Source organism: Suncus etruscus, chromosome 11 (assembly GCF_024139225.1).
Source record: "Suncus etruscus isolate mSunEtr1 chromosome 11, mSunEtr1.pri.cur, whole genome shotgun sequence".
Classification (NCBI taxonomy): Eukaryota; Metazoa; Chordata; class Mammalia; order Eulipotyphla; family Soricidae; genus Suncus; species Suncus etruscus.
In genome coordinates, this window is record NC_064858.1 from 61,570,395 (window position 1) to 61,591,581 (window position 21,187).

At 46.4% G+C, this 21,187-nt stretch overlaps 1 protein-coding gene across 2 annotated transcripts in view; it reads left to right on the top strand.

The window, feature by feature from the left end:
• The window catches only part of CHST11 (carbohydrate sulfotransferase 11), a 232,233-nt gene that overhangs the window by 135,737 nt on the left and 75,309 nt on the right, over window positions 1–21,187 (top strand). For both annotated transcript variants that reach the window (XM_049783171.1, XM_049783172.1), the window contains exon 2: window positions 8,287–8,372. In XM_049783171.1, coding sequence (XP_049639128.1) covers window positions 8,287–8,372 — 86 coding nt within the window. The remainder of the gene's footprint in view (window positions 1–8,286; window positions 8,373–21,187) is intronic.

Sequence of the window (21,187 nt, forward strand, 5' to 3'; positions counted from 1 at the left end):
ATTCACCTGTAAAAATCCTTATGTTAGGAAGTAAAAGGTGCAACTATATACACACTTAATACAGCTGAAGGGAGATTCATATTTAGGCCAATTAAATTTTTGCTACTAAGCATGCAAAATGTCAGCTTCACTAACAGAAATCTTGATCAGCCATTTATACTGAGGGAAAACTTTCTCAGTGGGCCTTCTAATGAGATCTCTCTTTCAGCTTCATATTTAGAAATCTTGGTCAGTCATCCATACTGAGGGAAGGCTTCTCAGTGGGCCTACTAACAAGATTAGAGAATTTCCTATTTAGGTGAAATAAATGTTTGTTATTAAGTATGAGAAATATTGCCCTGACTTATCAGAAATGTTGGCCAGCCATCTGTGCTGAGGAAAGGCCTCTCAGAGGGTCTGATGATGAGACATTCATTAGGTTGTGGTGGTGATAGAATTGTCCTTCGGGGATGTTCTGGAGATGGAAGGTGGGATAGTTTCACTACATTGTGAATGCACATAATGCCAGTGACCCACACTCTGATGATGATTCAGGCCTTTTTGATGCTATTTTTGCTTTTTTGCCACAACAAGATAATACGCTGAGCTCCCTGTTTAAATATTTCATTCCCTGCTTGAAGATTTTATTTTGGGGGTTGGTTTTGATGACTGAAGTAAACATATGCTTCCCAGTCAGGCCTTAGATTCTTCTGGGAATGAGTTGGGATAGAAATAAAGAAATTAAGGTGTGGCCTGGGGAAGAGCTGAATTGTAGAGTGTCTGCCTTGCAGAACTGGGGTCATATGTGTCACAACGGGTCTGGTTTCCAGTCATTGGCTAAAGAACTCATTCATCCATTCATTCACTTATTCAGTTAGTCTTTAATTCTAAGTTTAGACCCTCCTAAGAAGTATGGTGATGGCATTAAGTCAGGGTTTTCAGGACCTTTTTCTTACAGAGCCTGGTCAGGAATAAGGTAGGGAAGGAAGGGAAAGAGGAAGTGGGTTGTGTGAGTTGGGCAGGGTTTGCTCCCACTAGTACTTGGGGGACCTTATGGTGGTTGGGGTTGAACCTGGACCTCTTACATGCGGACACCTGTCCATTGGGTTTTCTTCCCAGCTTGAGCAAGTTTCTGAACCTCTCCAGACCCCCTCTACTGTCAGATGGGCATCTGAGGATTAATGAAGTGATGTGAGAAAAGCATCACCAGGTGTCAGGCAGGTGGTAAATGCTTGTACATGGTGACTCATCATTGGTCACCACTGTTGCTCTGGTTCACAGCACTTCCTTCTGCCACTTGCCATCCAGGATGCAGCGGGCAGGACTAAAACTCTTAAACTCCTCTGGGAGCGAAAATAGTCCTGGGGAATTGCAGGTTTTTTGGGTCAAGGCAAGTCTCTGCCCAGCCCAGCAGCATTTCAGTTTGATGTCACTGGACTTGAAGGAATCTACGAGCAGCTCTCTCTGCTCCCTCCCAAGCAGAGATGAGTCCTCTGTGCTGTACAGAGCTGACTCGGACTCATTCTCCATGCCTGGTTCTCAGCCACCACCTCAAAGTGGAGTGCTTGGTCTCACAGCTAAACCAGCCCAGGACTGGGGCCTCACACTTAGCTTCATTTTTGTGTCTTGAACAATCTGAAACTGTCTGGTGCAGGAAAGTGGGCTGTGTCCTGAGCCCAGCCCAGTCTTGCCAGACATGTGTGTTGTCATTTCTAGGTTTGAGCTGAGAATGGAGAAAAGGGCCTTGTTTGGGAGAATTTGTGGACTAGGATTCCTTTATTGGGAGTTAGGAGGGCAACAGACTTTTCTAGGAAGGAAAGTCTGATGTCAGTAGGCTCTGGAGATGGGGTAGAGAGCCTATCCTTGATTCGTGGTGATTTTCTGGTGCTAAACATGGAAAGGCCCCCAAGGAGAAGTGCCCTAGAAGACAGAATAACACCAATTGGAACCTCTGCATTTCCTTTTGTGTATACACAGCCCTTTTGGCCAGGAGGAAGAAAATTCATTCATTAGCTCTTTGGGGACCTTCTCTTGTTCCAATACCCAAGAAAATCTGAATCAGAGATAGATAATCTGCTCCCCCATTTCCAGGGTCTGTTGGCTGATTGGCTTCACTTGCTAAAAAATAAATAAATGAAGGAAGATAATTATTGCTAGTAGCTTACACATATCATTTGGATGAACCTGGTTTTTTATTTATTTTTATTTATTTTTTTTAATTTTTTATTTTTTTTTGGTTTTTGGGCCACACCCGGTAACGCTCAGGGGTTACTCCTGGCTATGTGCTCAGAAGTTGCTCCTGGCTTGGGGGACCATATGGGACACCGGGGGATCGAACCGCGGTCCGTCCAAGGCTAGCGCAGGGAAGGCAGGCACCTTACCTTTAGCGCCATCGCCCGGCCCCTATTTTTTTATTGGAGGAAGAAGGTTTGGGTGCCACCAGACAGTGTTCATGTGGTGCTGGAATTAAACATGGACTTCTGGCTTGGGGTATATATAGATTAATATGGAGTGTATACTCCACAATGTGTGCTCTGGGCCTCTGAATTATATCTATTCCCATACTTACTTATTAACAAACTGTTTTTCCTTTTCTCTTAAGTGTATTGTGGCAGCTTGGTTTATAAGATATATATATTTAGGGGTGCAGTTTGCCACCTCTTAACATATATCTAATACAGCCATAGGCATCACCATCTCTCTTGGTGATCTCTTAGATTTTCCAGAAGTGGCCAGCCAACTCCAGTATAAGACACATTGAGATGAGGCACTGGGACTCAGGTGACAGCTTAGTGCCTGGGGCTGCTTAATTTGGAGTCTTGCCCCCATTCCTCTGAGTCACAAGGCCACATATGTCCCCTCACCTACCCACTATGCCTCAGTGCATTGACACCCCTATATGGGCCAAGACAAGAACAGTGACTTAAAGTGGCCCCGCTCAGGCAAACTGACTCTTAGGTACCGACCATCCTTCTGGCCAATGTGGGTCTGCTTTCTGTCTCTTCTGCTATATGACAGGGACCTGGTGTTGAATGAACCGTGCTGTCCAGGCTGTTGTATTTCCTTCTTGCTGGCCAGTGTTTGCCAGTGACTGTGTTCACCCCCTCTCAGGGTGTTGCCCTCCCTAAGGCTCTGACAGGTGAATGGCTGTGACTGTGTACCTCGGTTCTCTCCAGTACAGCCTGTGCTGCTGTTTGGATGCAGCAGAGCAGGGCTCAGGCCTATGTGAGCAGCCAGACGTCTCTGAGGACCAGGCTCTTCTCTCACTGCTGGAGGAATTAGACTTAACCCAGGACTTGGTACTCAGTATAAATAGGGATGGGGGTGGATATAATCACACTCATAAAGAAAAGTACACAAGGCCCCTTTGGCTTTCTAGGGCCTGAGGTATTGCTATGGATTTTTGGGAAGTCATTGACAGGACTAGCAAAGGTCTGAGGGCAGATGGCCTTGGGATAGGGCTCTGGCTGCTGGCCCCACACTGCCAAAGCTTCTGAGCAGTCTGGTATTAGGAAAAATAAACTCATTAAAGCAGATGGACCCCCATACAAGCCGACTTGGGCTGGGATCTATGGAAGGCTTTGCTCCTCAGTTGGGCTGAGCCTGGCCACTGCCCGAACTCTTCACATCATGTATGTTGTAGGCATCCCTGCTTGTGACAAATTTTATGACTGTTTTCCCACCTCAGGAGCAAGTGTTGGTGTGCCATTGTGCACTGAGGGCAACTTGCATGTGCTTCAAAGCTCACCCCATTTTGGGTAGAAATGAAAGACAAAGTCATAAATGAAAGGAAAACACGCCATGAGTGTTTTCTTTCTCTCTCTCCTGCAGGCGGCGTGGAGAAACAAAGAGGTAGTTTTTCTCCAAGGCTTTATGGGGTTTGAATGGCAAGATGTGTAGACATTTGTTTGTGGGTTGTCTCTGGCCAGGGCTGGGGCCAGCCAGGGTGTGTTGTGTTGTGTTGTGTTGTGTTGTGGTATGGTGTGTGTGTGTATGTGTGTGTGTGTGTGTGTGTGTGTGTGTGTGTGTGTGATATGGGGGGTTGTTCCCCTGACCTGGGCATCCATGGGGAAGTACTGCAGGCCAGGCTAGCCACTGTGGCCTGGGGTTCACATTGGCCCCTTGCCTGTTCTTTTGTGGCATGATTGGGACACAAATTAACACATCTAAAGCAGAATACATCCTAACCCCTCAACATGCTGTGAAGCCAGTGGCCCTAAGTGAAGCAATACTGGCATGAGGCACCCAGTATCACCCCTGAATCATTTCTGAAATACCCAACTGCTCCCAAACCGTGGTGGTACTGGGCAAGAGGCTGAAATAGGAAAGTGCACACCTGGGTGGAAGGGGAAGGGGAAGAAGGCTTGGTCTCCAGGATTCAGGAAAGGGTGATTTTCATCCCTCCCCTCACCCCCTAAGTGCCCCGTGGGACAGAAAGTGACACACCAGTTACATGGGAGGAGTGGATGCATCTGGAACCTTCTAGAAGCTTCTTGTAGAGATAGATTTTCTCACTTTTCTAACTGCAGGTTGATTTCTGGGCTGAGGGATCAAGGTTTATGTCTCCCAATCCTCACCTCCAAGGAGCTTACCTTGTCTTCTGTGCTGGAGGCAGCCTTTGAATCAAATGTCACATAGTTAGGCTGTGGTAGAGGTAGTCCTCCAATCCCTGCATTTGCTGGGCATGTCTGGAGCATGTTCCTGTCTCCTCAGGCATCACTATATTTGGGTGTCTTCTCTAGACTTCTGAGGGATGTTGCCTTTCTGCCCCTGCCCTGTCCTTCCATAAGAAAGTCCCTTCCTTTTCCAGAAGAAAGCACTTGTTTCTTTTCTTTTCTTTTTTTTTTTTTGGGGGGGGGGTCACACCCGGTGGTGCTCAGGGGTTACTCCTGGCTGTCTGCTCAGAAATAGCTCCTGGCAGGCACGGGGGACCATATGGGACACCGGGATTCGAACCAACCACCTTTGGTCCTGGATGGGCTGCTTGCAAGGCAAACACCGCTGTGCTATCTCTCCGGGCCCAGCACTTGTTTCTTTATCCCACCTTGCCTCTTTTGTCTTTCTTCCTCCATGGGATGTTTCTCCACTGGATGTCTGTGTGTTAGAGTATATCTGTGAAGGGTTTCCTGGGCCAAGAGTGCTTTGTAAATTAAAAGAGCGAACAAAGAACCATTTTTTATAAATCAGTATTTGGTGCTCCCAGCACTGAGGCACTCTGGGGGATCATTCTTTTTTTTTTGGTTTTTGGGCCACACCCGTTTGACGCTCAGGGGTTACTCCTGGCTATGCGCTCAGAAATCACCCCTGGCTTGGGGGACCATATGGGACACCGGGGGATCGAACCGCAGTCCATCCGCTTGCAAGGCAGACACCTAACCTGTAGCGCCACCTTCCCGGCCCTGGGAGATCATTCTTAATTCTCTCTTCGTCACCTGAGTGCTGTCTTTGTCTAGAATTGTTGTATTAATTATTAAGTCCTAGTGTGTTGGTGAAGTGGATGGAGTGAGGTCTTTCTTGGCCCGGCCTGGCACCTGCAGCCCCTACGGCCTGGCAGGTCTGTAGGTATCGAGGTAATGGCAAGGAAATGATCCACAGGCAGTCAAATGAAGTTTCAGGAGATAAAGTTTTATTATAAGGCCCTATCTACCATTTGCATATTTATTCCTCACATGGTCTCTAAGCTAAACAGCCTCTCTGCATCCATGTCTCCCTTCTCTCCCAGATGCCTCTCTCTGCTCCATCCTTTTCTCTCCCCCTGAGGCAACCCCTTTGTTACCAACCAAAAACCCCTCCCAGATGTGTGAGGATCTCACTATCCAGGTAAAATAGGCAGGAAGTTGGGGGAAGGGTAACATAAAATCATTGGTGCCCATCCATTTTTTCTTATGCTAATCTTTTAATTAAAAAATAACCTATTGTTGGGGTCGGGGATCAGTCCCCCCTCTCTCGAGCAGCGTCTCGAGCGTTTCAAGGAGATGCGGGAGCCATGCAAATTTGCAAAGGGTGATTTATTTTCTGGTGCCAGGTCAGTGCCGAGGGATGAACCTCAGAGCAAAGACCCCAAACCATTACCTAAGCAGTGTTTTTATAGAGCACTTTTCCAAAGGGACAGCATATCTCACTGATGTAGTTGTGCATTCCATTTGTTACATATTACTTAGGAAAACAGTACAACTTAGTTAAAAGAAAGAGATATTTTGCAAACAAAGAAACAGCCATTAAAACTTAACAGACCAGGCCTGGAGAGATAGCACAACGTTTGCCTTGCAAACAGCCTATCCAGGACAAAAGGTGGTTGGTTTGAATCCCAGTGTCCCATATGGTCCCTCGTGCCTCCCAGGAGCTATTTCTGAGCAGACAGCCAGGAGTAACCCCTGAACACTGCTGGGTGTGGCCCCCCCCCAAAAAAAAGCCAAACAAACAAAAAAATAAAACTTAACAGACCACCACTAAATGTTACACAAAGAGACAATCGCTAAAACTTAACAGACCACCACTAAAAGTTACATTTTTATCCTACAGGAGAATATTAAACTTAAGGTTACATTTCTTTACCTTAAAGAATGGAGGTGGGGGTGGCTACCTTATTCCACCTAACTGAAAGTTTTGCAAGCAGAGATAACAGAAAGCATGAGCAAATTGGGCGTGCATTTTCCTTCTTGAGTAGAGCCAGATTTTTATCTTTTTCAGCCAATGCTAGCCTGTAGCTTTGAAGATCAGGAAACAGGCCTTGGAAACTCAAACTTAAACTATATGAACTTATAAGAAGCAAAAACTTCTTGTCCCTTTCACTATTTTTCTTTATGTTGTTTTATATCCTACACATAAAAGAGATCTTTCTATAAAGATACATAGTAAGGGAGCATCAAATGGAATATTGGTTGGTCCACAGATCTGAGATGGACTGGGATTTGGGCTTGGAAAGGCTTTGAGGAGGGAAGAGGGCCCTCTGGTGGTGGGCGTGATTTGGAATGATGAATGCATTAAACTGTCAGTAACTGCACATCAATTTAAACAAAAATAAACCTGGCTAGAGTGATAGTACAGCAGATAGAATATAGGGTGTAGGGCATTTGCCTTACATACAGCCTACCCAAGTTCAATCCCCAGTATCCCATTTGGTCTCCCAGAACACCACTAATACTATTTCCTGGCAGAACCAGGAGTAACTCTGAGCATTGCCAGGTGTGATCCCAAAACTAAAATAACAAAGGAAAAAAAAAAAAAAAGAAGGGAAGGTCTTAAAAACGGGAATGTTGGAAATATGCCCAGGGACTGAGTCTTTAGGACATGATCATCTTCACCAGCTATGGCTGAGGACAGAATTTTCTAACAATCTGGAAGAATGTGTTTGACAAGATGTTTAGCTTGAAAGGAGCTTCCGAGCCCATTCATGTATTATTTTATTAGAAAAATAAATAGCACCAGATTCTAAAAAATAATGCTAGTGCTGGAGAGAGCTCAACAGGTGGGCCTATACTTTGCATTTAGGAGTCTATGGTTGGTATTCAGCTCTGCATGGTCCCTGAGCCAGATTGGGGACAGATTGGCTCAGAGCTGGGGTGGAGCCCTTGAGCTTTGCTAAGTATTGCTCAGACTGATAAAACCCACTCTGACCACCAAGTTTAATACGTGCCACCTCTTTTTTTTTCTGAAAGCACTCACCGTTATGTTGATGTATATCCTTTTACACTCCCTAAAATGCTTGAATAAATGTTTGCCTGTCACAGAAACACAAGACCTTATTTAGAAGAGGCTCTGGTGAGGGTCCTGTAAGAAAATTCCTGCTCATTCTCTTAGGAAGCAGGAAAGGGAGATTGCCACTGGCAGTGGATGGATAAAATGATGAAGCTTTATCTCGCCCAGAGCTCTTTGATCACCTGCTGGACTCTCTTTTGTGACATTCCAGGTCACACCTGGCAGTGCTCAGGAGTTACTCCTGGCTGGTTACTCCTGGCTCTGCACTCAGAAATTGCCCCTGGCAGGCACAGAGGACCATATGGGATGCCGGGATTCAAACCACCATCCGACCTGGATTGGGATGCCGGGAATTGAACCCAAGTCATCCTGGGTTGCCCACATGCAAGGCAAACACCCTACAGCTGTACTATTTCTCCAGTCCCACTAGTTTATTTTTTTAAAGATGCTTCTAGGTGTGGTGACCTAAAGGTTGGGAAAGACAAATGGTATTAGCCTTGGGACTGCAGCAAGGCCTTTTCTTGCTCTTCCTTTGCTCCTCTGTTTCTGTTTGCTTTGTCACCCACCTTCCTGCTTCGTTTCTGACAAATCTTTGCTTTCTCTCCTCAGTCATGCGGAGGAATCCCTTTGGTGTGGACATCTGCTGCCGGAAGGGCTCTCGGAGTCCCCTGCAAGAGCTCTACAACCCCACCCAGGTAAGCTGCAGAAACCACTCAGTCTCTGGAATCTGGAGAGAATGTGTGTGAGACCTGAAGAATTCTGCTCTCTGGAGATTGAAGATGGTCCTCCCATGCTTGGCATGTTCTCTTCTGAGCTTGTCTTCTCCATCTCCCATTGTCAATAATTACGGGGCCTGAAATTCTAGATGCTTGGATTTACAGGAACACTTTGGTTTCTTTTTTTTTATTTTTTATCTTTATTATAAATATAAATATTGATATTTATTATATTTGCATAAACAGTAAATACATTATTGATATTTCTATTCAGATCATTGAAATTTCCATTTTCTTTTTTTTAATTAAAAAATTTTTAAACACCTTGATAACAAACATGATTGTGTTTCAGACATGTAAAGAACACCCCCCTTCACCAGTGCAACATTCCCATCACCAATGTCCCAAATCTCCCTCCTCCCCCACCTATGCTCTAGACAGACTTTCTACTTCCCTCATTCATTCACATTGTTATGATAGTTCTCAATGTAGTTATTTCTCTAACTGCGCACTTCACTCTTTGTGGTGAGCTTCATGTAGTGAGCTGGAACTTCTAGCCCTCCTCTCTTTTGTCTCTGAAAATTATTGCAAGAGTGTCTTTTGTTTTTCTTAAAACCCATAGATGAGTGAGATTCTGTGTCTATCTCTCTCCCTCTGACCTATTTCACCCAGCATAATAGATTCCATCTACATGTATGTATAGGAAAATTTCATGATTTGATCTCTCCTGACAGCTGCATAATATTCCATTGTGTATATGTACCACAATTTCTTTAGCCATTCATCTGTTGAAGGGTATCTTGGTTATTTCCAGAGTCTGGCTATTGTAAATGGTGCTGCAATGAATATAGGTGTGAGGAAGTGATCTTTGTGTTCCTATGGTTTATCCCTAGGAGTAGTATATCTGTATCGTATGGGAGCTCAATTTCCAGTTTTTGGAGGAATCTCCATATTGCTTTCCATAAAGATTGGACTAGATGGCATTTCCACCAACAGTGGATAAGAGTTCCTTTCCACATCCCCGCCAACACTGCTTGTTCTCATTCTTTGGGATGTACACCAATCTCTGTGGTGGAACACTTTGGCTTCTGTAGAACCAAGTTTCCTGACCTATACCCAATGGGTTTTGTAAGAGCCTGTAGGGTCATGCTGCCTCTCCATTGGCAGCTTCCAAGAAGGCTCTTGTGTGGGTAAACCTGCCACCCCCATACCCAGGGTGGTTATGAAAGCCCAATAACAATACCCCAAGAGTTCCAGTATGTTGGTCCAGTTTGGCAAGACCCTACTGCATGTGGAGGGTCTAAGTCATGGTCTCAGTAAATTGGACATAGTTATATAAAAAAAGAGTCTCTTGGAGCAAAACAAACCCTAAGGAAATGGGGAAAATTGGAAGTTGGGAACTGAGGGAGGTGGCCTGGTTGCCATGTTTATGACTCTGATACCTGAGGTTCTGATACTTGGGATCTGGTTCTTTTGCAGGGTCAGAAGCACTTAGCACTTAATTAACACTTATTACTAAGAATCAGTGAGCAGGTAGTGATGATACCTTGGACTTTGGTAGGAATTGACTTTGGCTTTGGCTTTGGCTTGAGGCTCTGAGCCTTTGTATCAGATTCTTCAGGTCCTGGCTCTGGGACTCCAGGTTCCCCAAGCAACATTTGCCTTCAGCAGTGCTGAGTTTGTAGAAGCCTGTCAGAGGCCTTGGCCTTAGAGCTTGCTGAACCCACACCTCTCACCTCTCACCTCTCTATATATACACAAACACATGGGTGGGCGCGTACACACTCACATATACACATACACACACACACACTCACACTCACATACACATACACACACACACACACACACACACACACACACACACACACACACACACACACCCATTCACTCATGCCTCCCATTGCTGAGGTGCTTCAGGGTGATAAAGCCAGAATTCCTGGATTATTGCAAAACTAGTGTCCTGAGTCTTCATTCCTGGGTAGACTGGTGACCCAGCAGAGAGTTCACTGCAGACCCCTCATTTTGCTGCATCCCTTTTATTGTGTTTTACTGCATGGCTTCCATCTAGAAGGGTTGTCCGTGTGGGACAGGCCAATTATGCCATTTGCCTTCTGGCTCAGATGTCGCCTAGAAATTTGGTGGTGGTGGTGGTGGTGGAAATGCCAGGCTGTAGTCTCCTTAATAGACTCTAGTTTGGGGGCCAGTGAGATAGAACAGCAGTAGGGCGTTTGCCTTGCAAGCAGCTGACCCAGGACCAATGGTGTGTTTGAATCCCCGCATCCCATATGGTCCCCCATGCCTGCCAGGAGCGATTTCTGAGCACAGACCCAGGAGTAAACCCTGAGCACCCCCGGGTGTGGCTCCTCCCCCCAAAAAATAGACTCTAGTTTGTAGACCCTTTAACTCTTTTTGTTTGCTTGGGGGGCAATCCTGGTGGTGCTTAGAGGTTACTCCTGGTTCTGCACTCAGGAATCATGCGATCATTGTCTGTTGGGCTTAGAGGTGCCAGGATTGAACCCGGGTTGGATGCATGCTATCCAACTCCGACCCAGAAGCCTAACTTTTATTTGTATTAGAACTCAGAAGGATTTGTCAGTTTGGTTCTGTGACCCTGTTCACTTCATCTCAGTGGTTTGGAATTGAGCCTGTACCTGTTTGGGGTGTCTTACTAAGTTTCCAGACCAGTCTATACTCTCTCCTCCTTTAGAGGAGAACAGAACCAGCTTTGATAAAGGCTTTCTGATGGTCCAGGCTCACATTCTCTGCATTTTCCCTATCAAAGTCATAGGGCTGTGGCTTTGCTGTGCAAGCTTTAGGATGACGCAGTCACTGGAAAGAGCCTATTTATGAAGCTGGGACCCTGGAGCAGGATGTCTGAGGACATCATCCAGTCCAGCGGGTAATTGGGATGGAAGGAGGCAAATTCAGATTCCAACTTCTGCTTCTTCTGCCTCTCCCTGAGAACTACAAGAGGACCCCAAGTCCTCTCCTCTACCGGGCTCTGCGGACAACTGTCCTCAAGCCCATTGGAAACAGTGTGTGCCCATCAGGAAGAGAGCTGGTGTCTTCATACAGGAAGTTCTTCCCAGGATCAGTTTCCTTTACAAGCTATAACTGCAGTTCATTCCTAAACTCTTAACAGTGAGAGAAGCTGCCTTGGGGAGATGAAGGTGCCAGGGTAGGGACTTCAGAGGATAGACGCCTGTTCAACCTCTGAAATGTGGACTTGCTATGCTTGTTCCTTGGCTGCAGATTCCTGTTCCCCACTGGCTGAGCTGCTGGAGTGGCTGCTGGCCCAGATGTTTTCACCATCAGAGGCAGGATGACCCTACCCACTGTGACCAGAAACCACACTGTCCCCAAGACATGCACTTTTGATGCTGCCTGATTATATTTGGGCCTGATAAATTGGGGCAAAGGAACCATTTATTCTAGATGATAAGAAACCACCATGAGGCAAGAAAGCCCCCCCCAAGTGGAAATTGAAGACCAGACATACTGAAATGTATAGCAATACCTCAGCTAATACCTATAGTATGCCCCAACTCGGGCATAATCACCCCCTCCCCAGTTCAGGTATGGGAGAATTGAGTTCAGAAAGGGCTACCTTTTTTCTGAAGTTTGTCTCTTTTTGGGTTGCTGGAGGGCCTATTTCTGGTGTGGTGCTTGCAGGGGTCACTTTTCAGAGGCTCTTGAAAGCCCTTGAGGTGCCTGGAATTGGGCCTGGACTACTGCATGTGTGCTCCATCCAGCTAACCTCAGGTATCTTACCTATTAAAGAGCACTAAGCAGTCAAGTCCAGGGCAAGGATAGAACCAACCCTGTAGAGTGTTTGTGTTTCTGTTCTTTTCATTGAGACAATTTTCCTTTGGTAGGAATCATTCCAACTCCTCTCAAAAAAGAAAGAGAGAGAGAGAGAGAGAGAGAGAGAGAGAGAGAGAGAGAGAGAGAGAGGGAGGGAAGGAGGGAGGAAGGGAGGAAGGGAAGGAGGGAGGAAGGAAGGAAGGAAAGAAGGAAGGAAGGAAGGAAGGAAGGAAGGAAGGAAGGAAGGAAGGAAGGAAGGAAGGAAGGAAGGAAGGAAGGAAAAGAAATCCAGTCCAAATTTTCATTGAACAAAGGCTTAAATGCTCCTTTAGGAAAATGGGCTATAATCTGATCCTCATGTTCAAGATTTTTATTTTAGTACATTGCAAGTGCTCTACCATTGAAACAACAATCAGTTTTTAAAAAGAAAAGTTTGTAGTCAGTATTCTTAGAAAAAGTGCACTCTGATGTCTTATAATTTTCCTGGTTCTCTGCTGTCTGTTTGGCTCCAAAATAAAACGTAATTGCCTACCCGATCAGCTGGAGCCAAGTCACCGAAAGTTCAGGATTTGCCAACTGCATATTTGTGAACCACGCACATCTGTCTGTGCTGGGCCAGGCTGCACCATCAGCCATTAACAGGGCATAATTGCCCCTAAATGCCATCGAGGGCAAGACAGCTTGTCTTCCCGCCTCGCCCACTGCTGGGACCTCTTGTGGGTTGCCTGCCGTCCACATGGCATCACTCATGTGGTTCAGTTCTGCCCCGCCTGCTGCTTTCTTTAGCTTTCCCTTGCTCTGTAATTACCTCGTTCCAAGAAGACAGATGCCTAGCCTGGGACTGACAATGCCTTGGTCACTGAGCAGAAGCTGGGAAACAGGGATAGGCACGTGAGCTTCAAGGCTGGGCAGTTATTCCAGGGGGTCTGGAAGTGGCAGCCCCTTTCACTGGAGCCCGGCGAATTTCTAGGAGAAAATCTGAGGAAAATAGGCACTAGGACCAAAGAGACAGAATACAGGTTAAGTCACATGGCAGTGACCACAATTCTGGTTTGAATCCTAATATCAAGTGTGTTCCCTGAGCACTGCTGAGTGTGCCCCACCACCATCTCCAAGAAAAGGAAGGGATGGTTGAGAGGGGCAAATCTCAAGGCCACTGTTGAGCTTCCCATGCTCTTATGGGCTTTTTAGGCTCACTCTTCAGGTGCCAGAGGAAGATGGAGAGAGGAAAGGGCATGGGGGGGGGGTGGCGGAAGAGGAAGAAGGAAGATTTGCTTTTCATGAAATGTTTAATCCAGCATTTCTCAACAAGTAAGAGGGGCCATATGATCCCTATAAGCCCCCAGATGATTCCAAGGGGTTCATAGGTGAATATTGTGTCAATTGAGGTTCACATCATGAGACTACAGTACCATTTGTCAGGAAAGAATCAAGACCCCATTGGAAGCATACCCAGTTGGAAAAAAGTCGGAGGGGCATTGGTCTAATACGCATCACTGATGCTTTTCTGAGGGCCACAATCAACGGTGCTCAGGGGTTACTCTTAGCTCTGCACTCAGGAATCATTCTGATAGTGCTTGGGGGACCATATGGGTGCTGGGGACCAAACCTGGGTCAGCTGGATACAAGGCAAGTGCCCTACTGCTGTGCTATCTCTCCAGCTATACTTCTGTTGAGAAGTGCTCCACACATACCTGGTAGCATCTTCACCAAGCCATAGAAAAGAGCCACCAGGCACCTCCCATTACAGCCACATTGACTGAGTTTGGAAAGTTGGGTACTGCTGGAATTGCCCTGCTTCTAGCAGGCATAACTGGGCCCTATAGTGGGGCAAGATCTGGGGAGGCCAAGTGCTGGTCCCACCCCAGGTGCTTTCTTGAGGTTTTCTTTCCATGAACTCCAGCTGAGACCTAGTGGAGAGCCTGGAGACTATTGTAAAATCCCAGATGCAGCTGGGGCTGAGGCTTCTGTAATGTAGAATGAATGAATGCTTGCTGACAGAATCTTAATTTTATTTTATTTTTTAATTTTTGGGGTGTTTTTTGGTTTTTGGGTCACAGGGTTATTCCTGGCTCTGCGCTCAGAAATCGCTCCTGGCAGGCACAGCGGATCATATGGGATGCCAGGATTCGAACCACTGTCCATCCTGGATCAGCTGCTTGCAAGGCAAATGCCCTACCGATATGCTATCTCTCTGGCCCCACAGAATTTGAGTGGCCCAGTGGTGACTTCCTGGGCTTAGGAAGCTCCCAAGGCAAATGTGGGGTCTCAAGATTAAATCCCAGGGCCACACTTGCACCATGTTTGTCCTAGCCACCTCTGTGGTCCGAAGTCCCTAGCAAGGGAGAAGAGAAAAATATTCTCTCATTCTCTTCCCTCCCTCCCTCCCTCCCTCCCTCCCTCCCTCCCTCCCTCCCTCCCTCCCTCCCTCCCTCCCTCCCTCTCCCTCTCTCTCTCTCTCTCTCTCGTTCTCTCTCGCTCTCTCTCGCTCTCTCTCATTCTCTCTCTGTCACTCTCTCCCTCTCTCCCTCCCTCCCTACCTCCTTATCTCCCTCCTCCTCTCTTCCTTCTCCCCCACTGCACCTGTGATGCTCAGAATTTATTTCTGGCTCTGTGCTCAGTAATCACTGCTGGCAGGGTTCTTAGATGCTGAATTTCCAGCTATCGAATGCTGAGAATTGAACCCAGGTCAGCCATGTGCAAGGCAAGTTTTATCCACTTTCTAGCCCTGAGAAAAGGACATCTAAATGGAAAATATTTGAGTTTTGCTTCCTGAATCTGGTTTTTGTTGTGACCTTTCTTCCTAGTGGAAGCCAAAGTTCCCTTACTGTACCCCACAATCTCCCAAGATTGTGCCATGAGCTAGTATACAATGTGGTCAGACTGAAACCATTCTTGAGTCAGCCTGAGAGGAACTTGACTACTTCCTGGGGGGAACGGTCTGGAGCACGCCTAGCCCAGCCTAAAGAGCCTACTCAGCAATGGTTGCCAGCACTCTTCTCTCCAGGTACATGGTAGAGGTAGAGGAATAAACAGAGGAAAGAGATTCTTGCTTGAATCATGAAGCTTTTGTCAAAGTTAAGGAGAATCCCTAACCCTTCGAAGAGGTGGGAAGAATCACAGAAGTTGGTGGCATTTGGACCAGGTTATTGCGTACTTACATGTAACTGGGCAGAGGAAGGAACAGCATCAGAAAAGGGCAAAACAGTAGGCTTGGAACTCAGAATTATGGAGAAGAGAATGGGGTGGCGCTGTGCCGCTGGAAGGTGGTGTGAGGAGCTTCAAAAGGGTGCTCTCTCACAGCTGGACAAAGCTTTCTGTCATTCTGAAGAGAGATTTTTGGGAATGGAGCAAAGTTGCTGCTTCCTAAGAACTACTAAGGGAATTGGGTACTAACCTATAACCTAGTTGTGCAGGCTGAATGGCCACCAGGACCATTTCTGATGGTACTTCGGGAATTCTGTGATGCTCCAGATAGAACCTGGGGCCTCATGTGTGCAAGGTCTGCACTCCTACCCTCCAAGGGGTAGTTTTTACCCCAGAGCAAGACGAAGACCTCTAAGACACGCCTCCCCACCCAATTATCAAATGGACTCAAATGAGATAAGGTGTGCAGGGACTGACAGACAGACAGACAGACAGACACACACGCACACACACACACACACACACACACACACACGGCATTGTTAGTTCTGAACAGGGATCCTGATGGATGATCAAGTTCAGACTTGGAGCATCTATTAGGCCTTGCAGATGTGGGGATCTATATCCCCTTGATTGGACACACTCTGTAGTAGAGGACATCTGAGCACTTGTCCTGGTCGCTTGCTCATTTCCAGTCCCCTCTTGGGGACCACTTCCATTCCCATCGCCCACATGCCCCCACATAGGGGACTCACTTCACCAGTGTTATTAGATAGGCAACACCAGAGGTGGCTGCCCGAGCCGGGTTTGGGGAAGTGCTTCATGGAGGACACTTGAGCCACATAGCTCTTGCTTGGATAAGAGCCTGGCCCTGTGTCATGCCAGGATACACCCCAGCCTTCCAGCACAATGGACAGGAGGGATGGGGCCATCTGCCTCTGATTTGTTTGAAAAGAATAGTGTGAATGGCTGGGACACTGGGGAGAGCAAGAAAGAGGAGATCATTGTGCACCCCAGCTCAGGGTGCTGAATCCCTTTATTACCAACCACCTGGTCAGTGAGTCCATATCATTATCTTCTTCTGACCAAACAGCTATTTACCAGCTGGAAGAGGACTTCATTGATTTCATTGTGGACTGACTTATTAGACAAAGATAATTACTTACTTTTGGCCTCGCTATATGGCAGCTGGCTGGCAAAGATGAAATATTACATTAACTTGATCTTACACACAGCACTTGGGCAAATGCTTCATTATTAATTCGAAAATGAACAATGGATGCATGACACCTATTGCAAAAATCGGCTGAGGAGCTGTTGATGCCCAGGGGTTTCATTTTTTGGGAGCCCTGGGATAGGTTTTTAATTACAACAGGACAGATGGAGACTCTGGAACCAAACTCAATTTGGGTCAGAGGAGAGGGATGGAGAATTGAAGACATGGGAGGATCCCAGATTGGTGCTGGAGTCACTCTTTAATCTCCTAATGTCTGGTCGTCTGATGAGTAACATAGAGCATGGTGACAGTTCCTGTGTGCTTCTAAGATTTGAAACAGTGGGGTTTTTTTTTGTTTGTTTTGGGTTGTTTTTGTTTTTGTTTTTGGGTCACCCGGCAGCAAAATAAAACGTAAACCCAGCGGCACTCAAGGATTACTTCTGGCTGTGTGCTCAGAAATCGCTCCTGGCAGGCTCCAGGACCATTTGGGATGATGGGATTCGAACCACCATTCTTCCTGTGTCTGCTTCATGCAAGGCAAATGCCCTCCTGCTGTGCTACCTCTCCAGCCCCTGAAACAGTGTTTTTAAAGCAGCTGGGAGAGACCCCACACTGTCCTGGTGTCATCATAAACCCTTAGTGATTTGAGTTGAGTTTGGTAACCTGGTACTCTTTTTAAAGGGCCTGCGCCATTGCAGAATCCCTGTATGCACTCAGGCATTTTGCAGATGATTTCCTCCTACTTGAGAGCCACTTGCTACTCATTGCAGATGCTTTCTAACGATTGAGATTTATGCCATGTGTCTGGTAGACTCTTACTAGGTAAGCTTGGTGCCTTAGTATGATTAAGAAAGTCATGGGGTATTGGTGTGTGTGTGTGTGTGTGTGTGTGTGTGTGTGTGTGTGTGTGTGTGTGTTCTGTGGTATCTGTTTTGGGTGTGTGTATGTTTTGTGGTGTGTGTATCTTGAGAAATGGGCAGAGGCAACAGTCAAGGTTTAAAACTGTCCCCCTGGTTATGCCTGTCTCAATTGGTAACAGGGTAACAGCATTTAGCTCTGACTGTCTCCTATAGGTGCTGGATCCTCAACTCTTTCCTGCTAGAGGAAGCCTCATTGGACAGATATAGTCAACCCTGGAGAATCAGCTCCTGGTGCTAATGGAACTTTGTTGTGCGAATATATACTCTGGCATAATAATATAGACTGATATTTCCATGACAGAGTGACCTGTCACTTTCCTTTCCAGATGGTGACACACAGCTTTTCAGAGAGTTCATTTCAAAACACCCTCAATGATAAGAAACTTCTGCATAGTATAGTTTTTCTGTAACTCACACCCTTCAAGTTGATCTCTCAGTCCTCTGAATTTTAACTGGGTTGGGATGCATTGAGCTGAAACAAAGCCTGTATTGATTCCTCACAACTCTTTAGAACAGACCTGGGGAGCAGGGTCAGGGAATTCACCAAGACAGTTTGTTTCCATCTCACTCCGAGTACAGAGAAATCTGGGGCAGACAGCTCAAACTCAGCTCCTGAGACCTTTTTTGTATAGTAGAACCAAAGTTATTAAGAATTAAAGAACAAAATATGTCAGACACATGTCAAGTTGCCCAGTCAATGCTGACTTAAAAGAAATCATGATTATTATCATGAAGCCTCCTCCAGGAAGTGCTCCCTGACTGTCTCCTCTTCCTCTTCCCCTTTTCTATAGTCTATACTGGAATAGCACTGTGTCCTAGTCATAGAATGTGAATTGGAACTTTTCCAGCAGCTACATTTTAAGAAGTAAAATGAGGGCACAAGAAATAGTACAGTGGCTAAGGTACTGGCCTTGCATGTGAGTGACTCAGCTTTGATCCCTGGCACTCCATATAGTTCCATAAGCCCTGCCAGGTGTGATCCCTGAGTAGAGAGCTAGGAACAACCCTTGAGTGCCACCAGGTGTGACCCTTCCCCTGAAAAAAGAATAGATAGAAGGCATACAGGTAATATTCACTTTGATCATATCTTTAGCTAGCTCAGTATATCCCATTTGAAACATTTCTTCCTACAATTAATTATTAAAAATTCATTGAGACTTGGGGGTGGGGTGGACCATTCCTGTTGGTACAGAGAGGTTACTCCCAGCTCTGCTCACAGGGGTTGGGGTCATTCCTAGGGATACTTTGGGGGGTGGGGGCATATGGGATGCCAAGGATTGAACCCAGGTCAGCTGCATGCAAGGCAAACATCCTGCTCACTGTATTATCACTTCAGCCCAAGATCATTGTCCTTGTTTTTGCATGGAGTCCCTGAAACAAAGACATGCATCTAAGGCCTCCCATCCCAGTATGAAGTTGCTTCATGGCACAGGCTCACTGCCCACATGGGCTGGGAGCAGTGAGGGAGTCTCTGAATCTCCTGTTATCCCCAACCCCCTGCCCTCAGGCATTGTGTTCTTGCTCTTGGGACCCAGGCATTCACAAAAAAAGGATTCCTTGAATGTTTGAATAATGTATGGCATTACTTGTCCCTGTGACTTGACTGAGTCTGGGGCCTGGGAATTCACAGTGGCTGTGGCTAGGATTCCGAATTCCGAAGCTACAGAGGCAGCCAACCACCCAGGGGGATCTCAGAGGGATTGTGGCAAGGCTGCCCCCAGAAACACAATCAGGCATGTATCTGTCAACATGGAACTGAGCAGATTCTTGCTTGGATAAGCAGGTGCTCAATATGGGAGTCTGGGGGCTTGAAGGAGCTAGGGACACTGAGGCACAGACATGGATATGGGTGGCAACTGCTTCCACCCAACCTTACTTCCTAGCTTGCACTGAGCCTGGCTCTGTTTCCCTTCCTCTCCTCTCTCCTGTCCTCGTCCCCCCTTTCCACCATTTATAAAGAGGAACTTTATGAATCTGTGTGGGGTGAAGTGGAACTAAATTCCTTCCCCTCCCTTTTCTGTCCTGCCAAGTGCAGGTCTCAGGGTTGACAGCAGAGCCCCTAGACTCAGTGGTCCTCAAACTATGGCCCGCAGGCCACATATTGTATTTGTATCTGTTTTGTTTCTTCATTGCAAAATAAGATATATGCAGTGTGCATAAGAATTCGTTCATACGTTTTGTTTTTACTATAGTCTGACCCTCCAATGGTCTGAGGGACAGTGAACTGGCCCCCTGTTTAAAAAGTTTGAGGACCCCTGCGATGGACACTGAGACAGCAGCAATGTAGCAACTCAGTTCTGGAGCCACAACTCCAAGTTCAATGTGTGGCCAGAGGGAGAAACTTGGCCCCTGCCTCAGAGGCACCAGCTCTTTGCTGCTGATTTTTGGTGTCTTTGGCTTGTGGAACCATCGCCATGAGCACTGCCTCTGTGTCTGTTGTGTTTGTGTGTGTACACATTAATCTTTTTTGGGATACAGGGGCTAAGCCACACCCAGCGATGCTCAGGGGTTACTGCCAGCTTTGCATTCAGAAATGGCTCCTGGTTGGTTGGATGAAAAAGTTATATAATAATCCGCCAACCCCAGCGTAAACAGTAATACAGAAGACTCAACTAGCATCAACCACAGCCCATTAAAACCTTAGACATTGACTTTAGTAATAACCATGGTGAGACATCATAATCATTTCACATTGATCCTCATTGATCTAAGTTTTTTTTGTTGTTTTTGTTTTTGTTTTTTGGGTCACACCCGGTGTTGCTTAGGGGTTACTCCTGGCTGTCTGCTCAGAAATAGCTCCTGCCAGGCACGGGGGACCATATGGGACACTGGGATTCGAACCAACCACCTTTGGTCCTGCATCGACTGCTTGCAAGGCAAACGCCGCTGTGCTATCTCTCCAGGCCCTGATCTAAGTTTTGATAATTCCATTTACCTTTCCTTTATAACAAGCAATAAGAAGTAAGTTTGTTTATGCAGACTTGTGTGGTGGGTGGGAGATTAGGGACATTAGTAAAGGGAAGGTCACACTGCTGGTGGGATTGGTGTTTGAAAACGGAATGCTTGAAACAACTTGTTATAAAAATTTTAAATAAAATAAATAAAAAGTAGAAAAAAATAAAAAGACAGTACTCCTGGTGATACTCAGAGGACCATAGGGGATCCCTGGGATCAAACCTGGATCAACTGCAAATAAGGCAAGCACCCTATCTCCTGTTCTATTGCTCCAGACCTACTACATTTGCCTTTTTTGTTTGTTTGTTTTTGGGGTCACACCTGGTGGCACTCAGGGGTTACTCAAGGCTCTGCGCTCAGAAATCACTTCTGGCAGGCTCGAGGGACCATATGGGATGCCTGGAATTCAACTGGGGTCCATCCCGGGTTGGCCGCATACAAGGCAAACACCCTACCGCTGTGCTATTGCTTTGGCTCATACATTTGCCTTTTTAATGAAGACACAGATCCTATTGGGTCAGGGATTTAGTAATGCCAGAGAGACTTCATTTTAGTTACTTATGTGGCAATGTTCCCATTTTCAAGTAAGCTCATGTTCAAGGGGACTTTGATTTTTTCACATCTATGTTTGTCAGAGCACCATTCAACCCATGGTGCATGTTCCTCTGATAGTGTCCAGGACTTTTAAGATGAAGCAGTTTTGTGCTCACTGCTAGGAGAGTCGGCTGCAGGACACTGTTCCTTTTCTG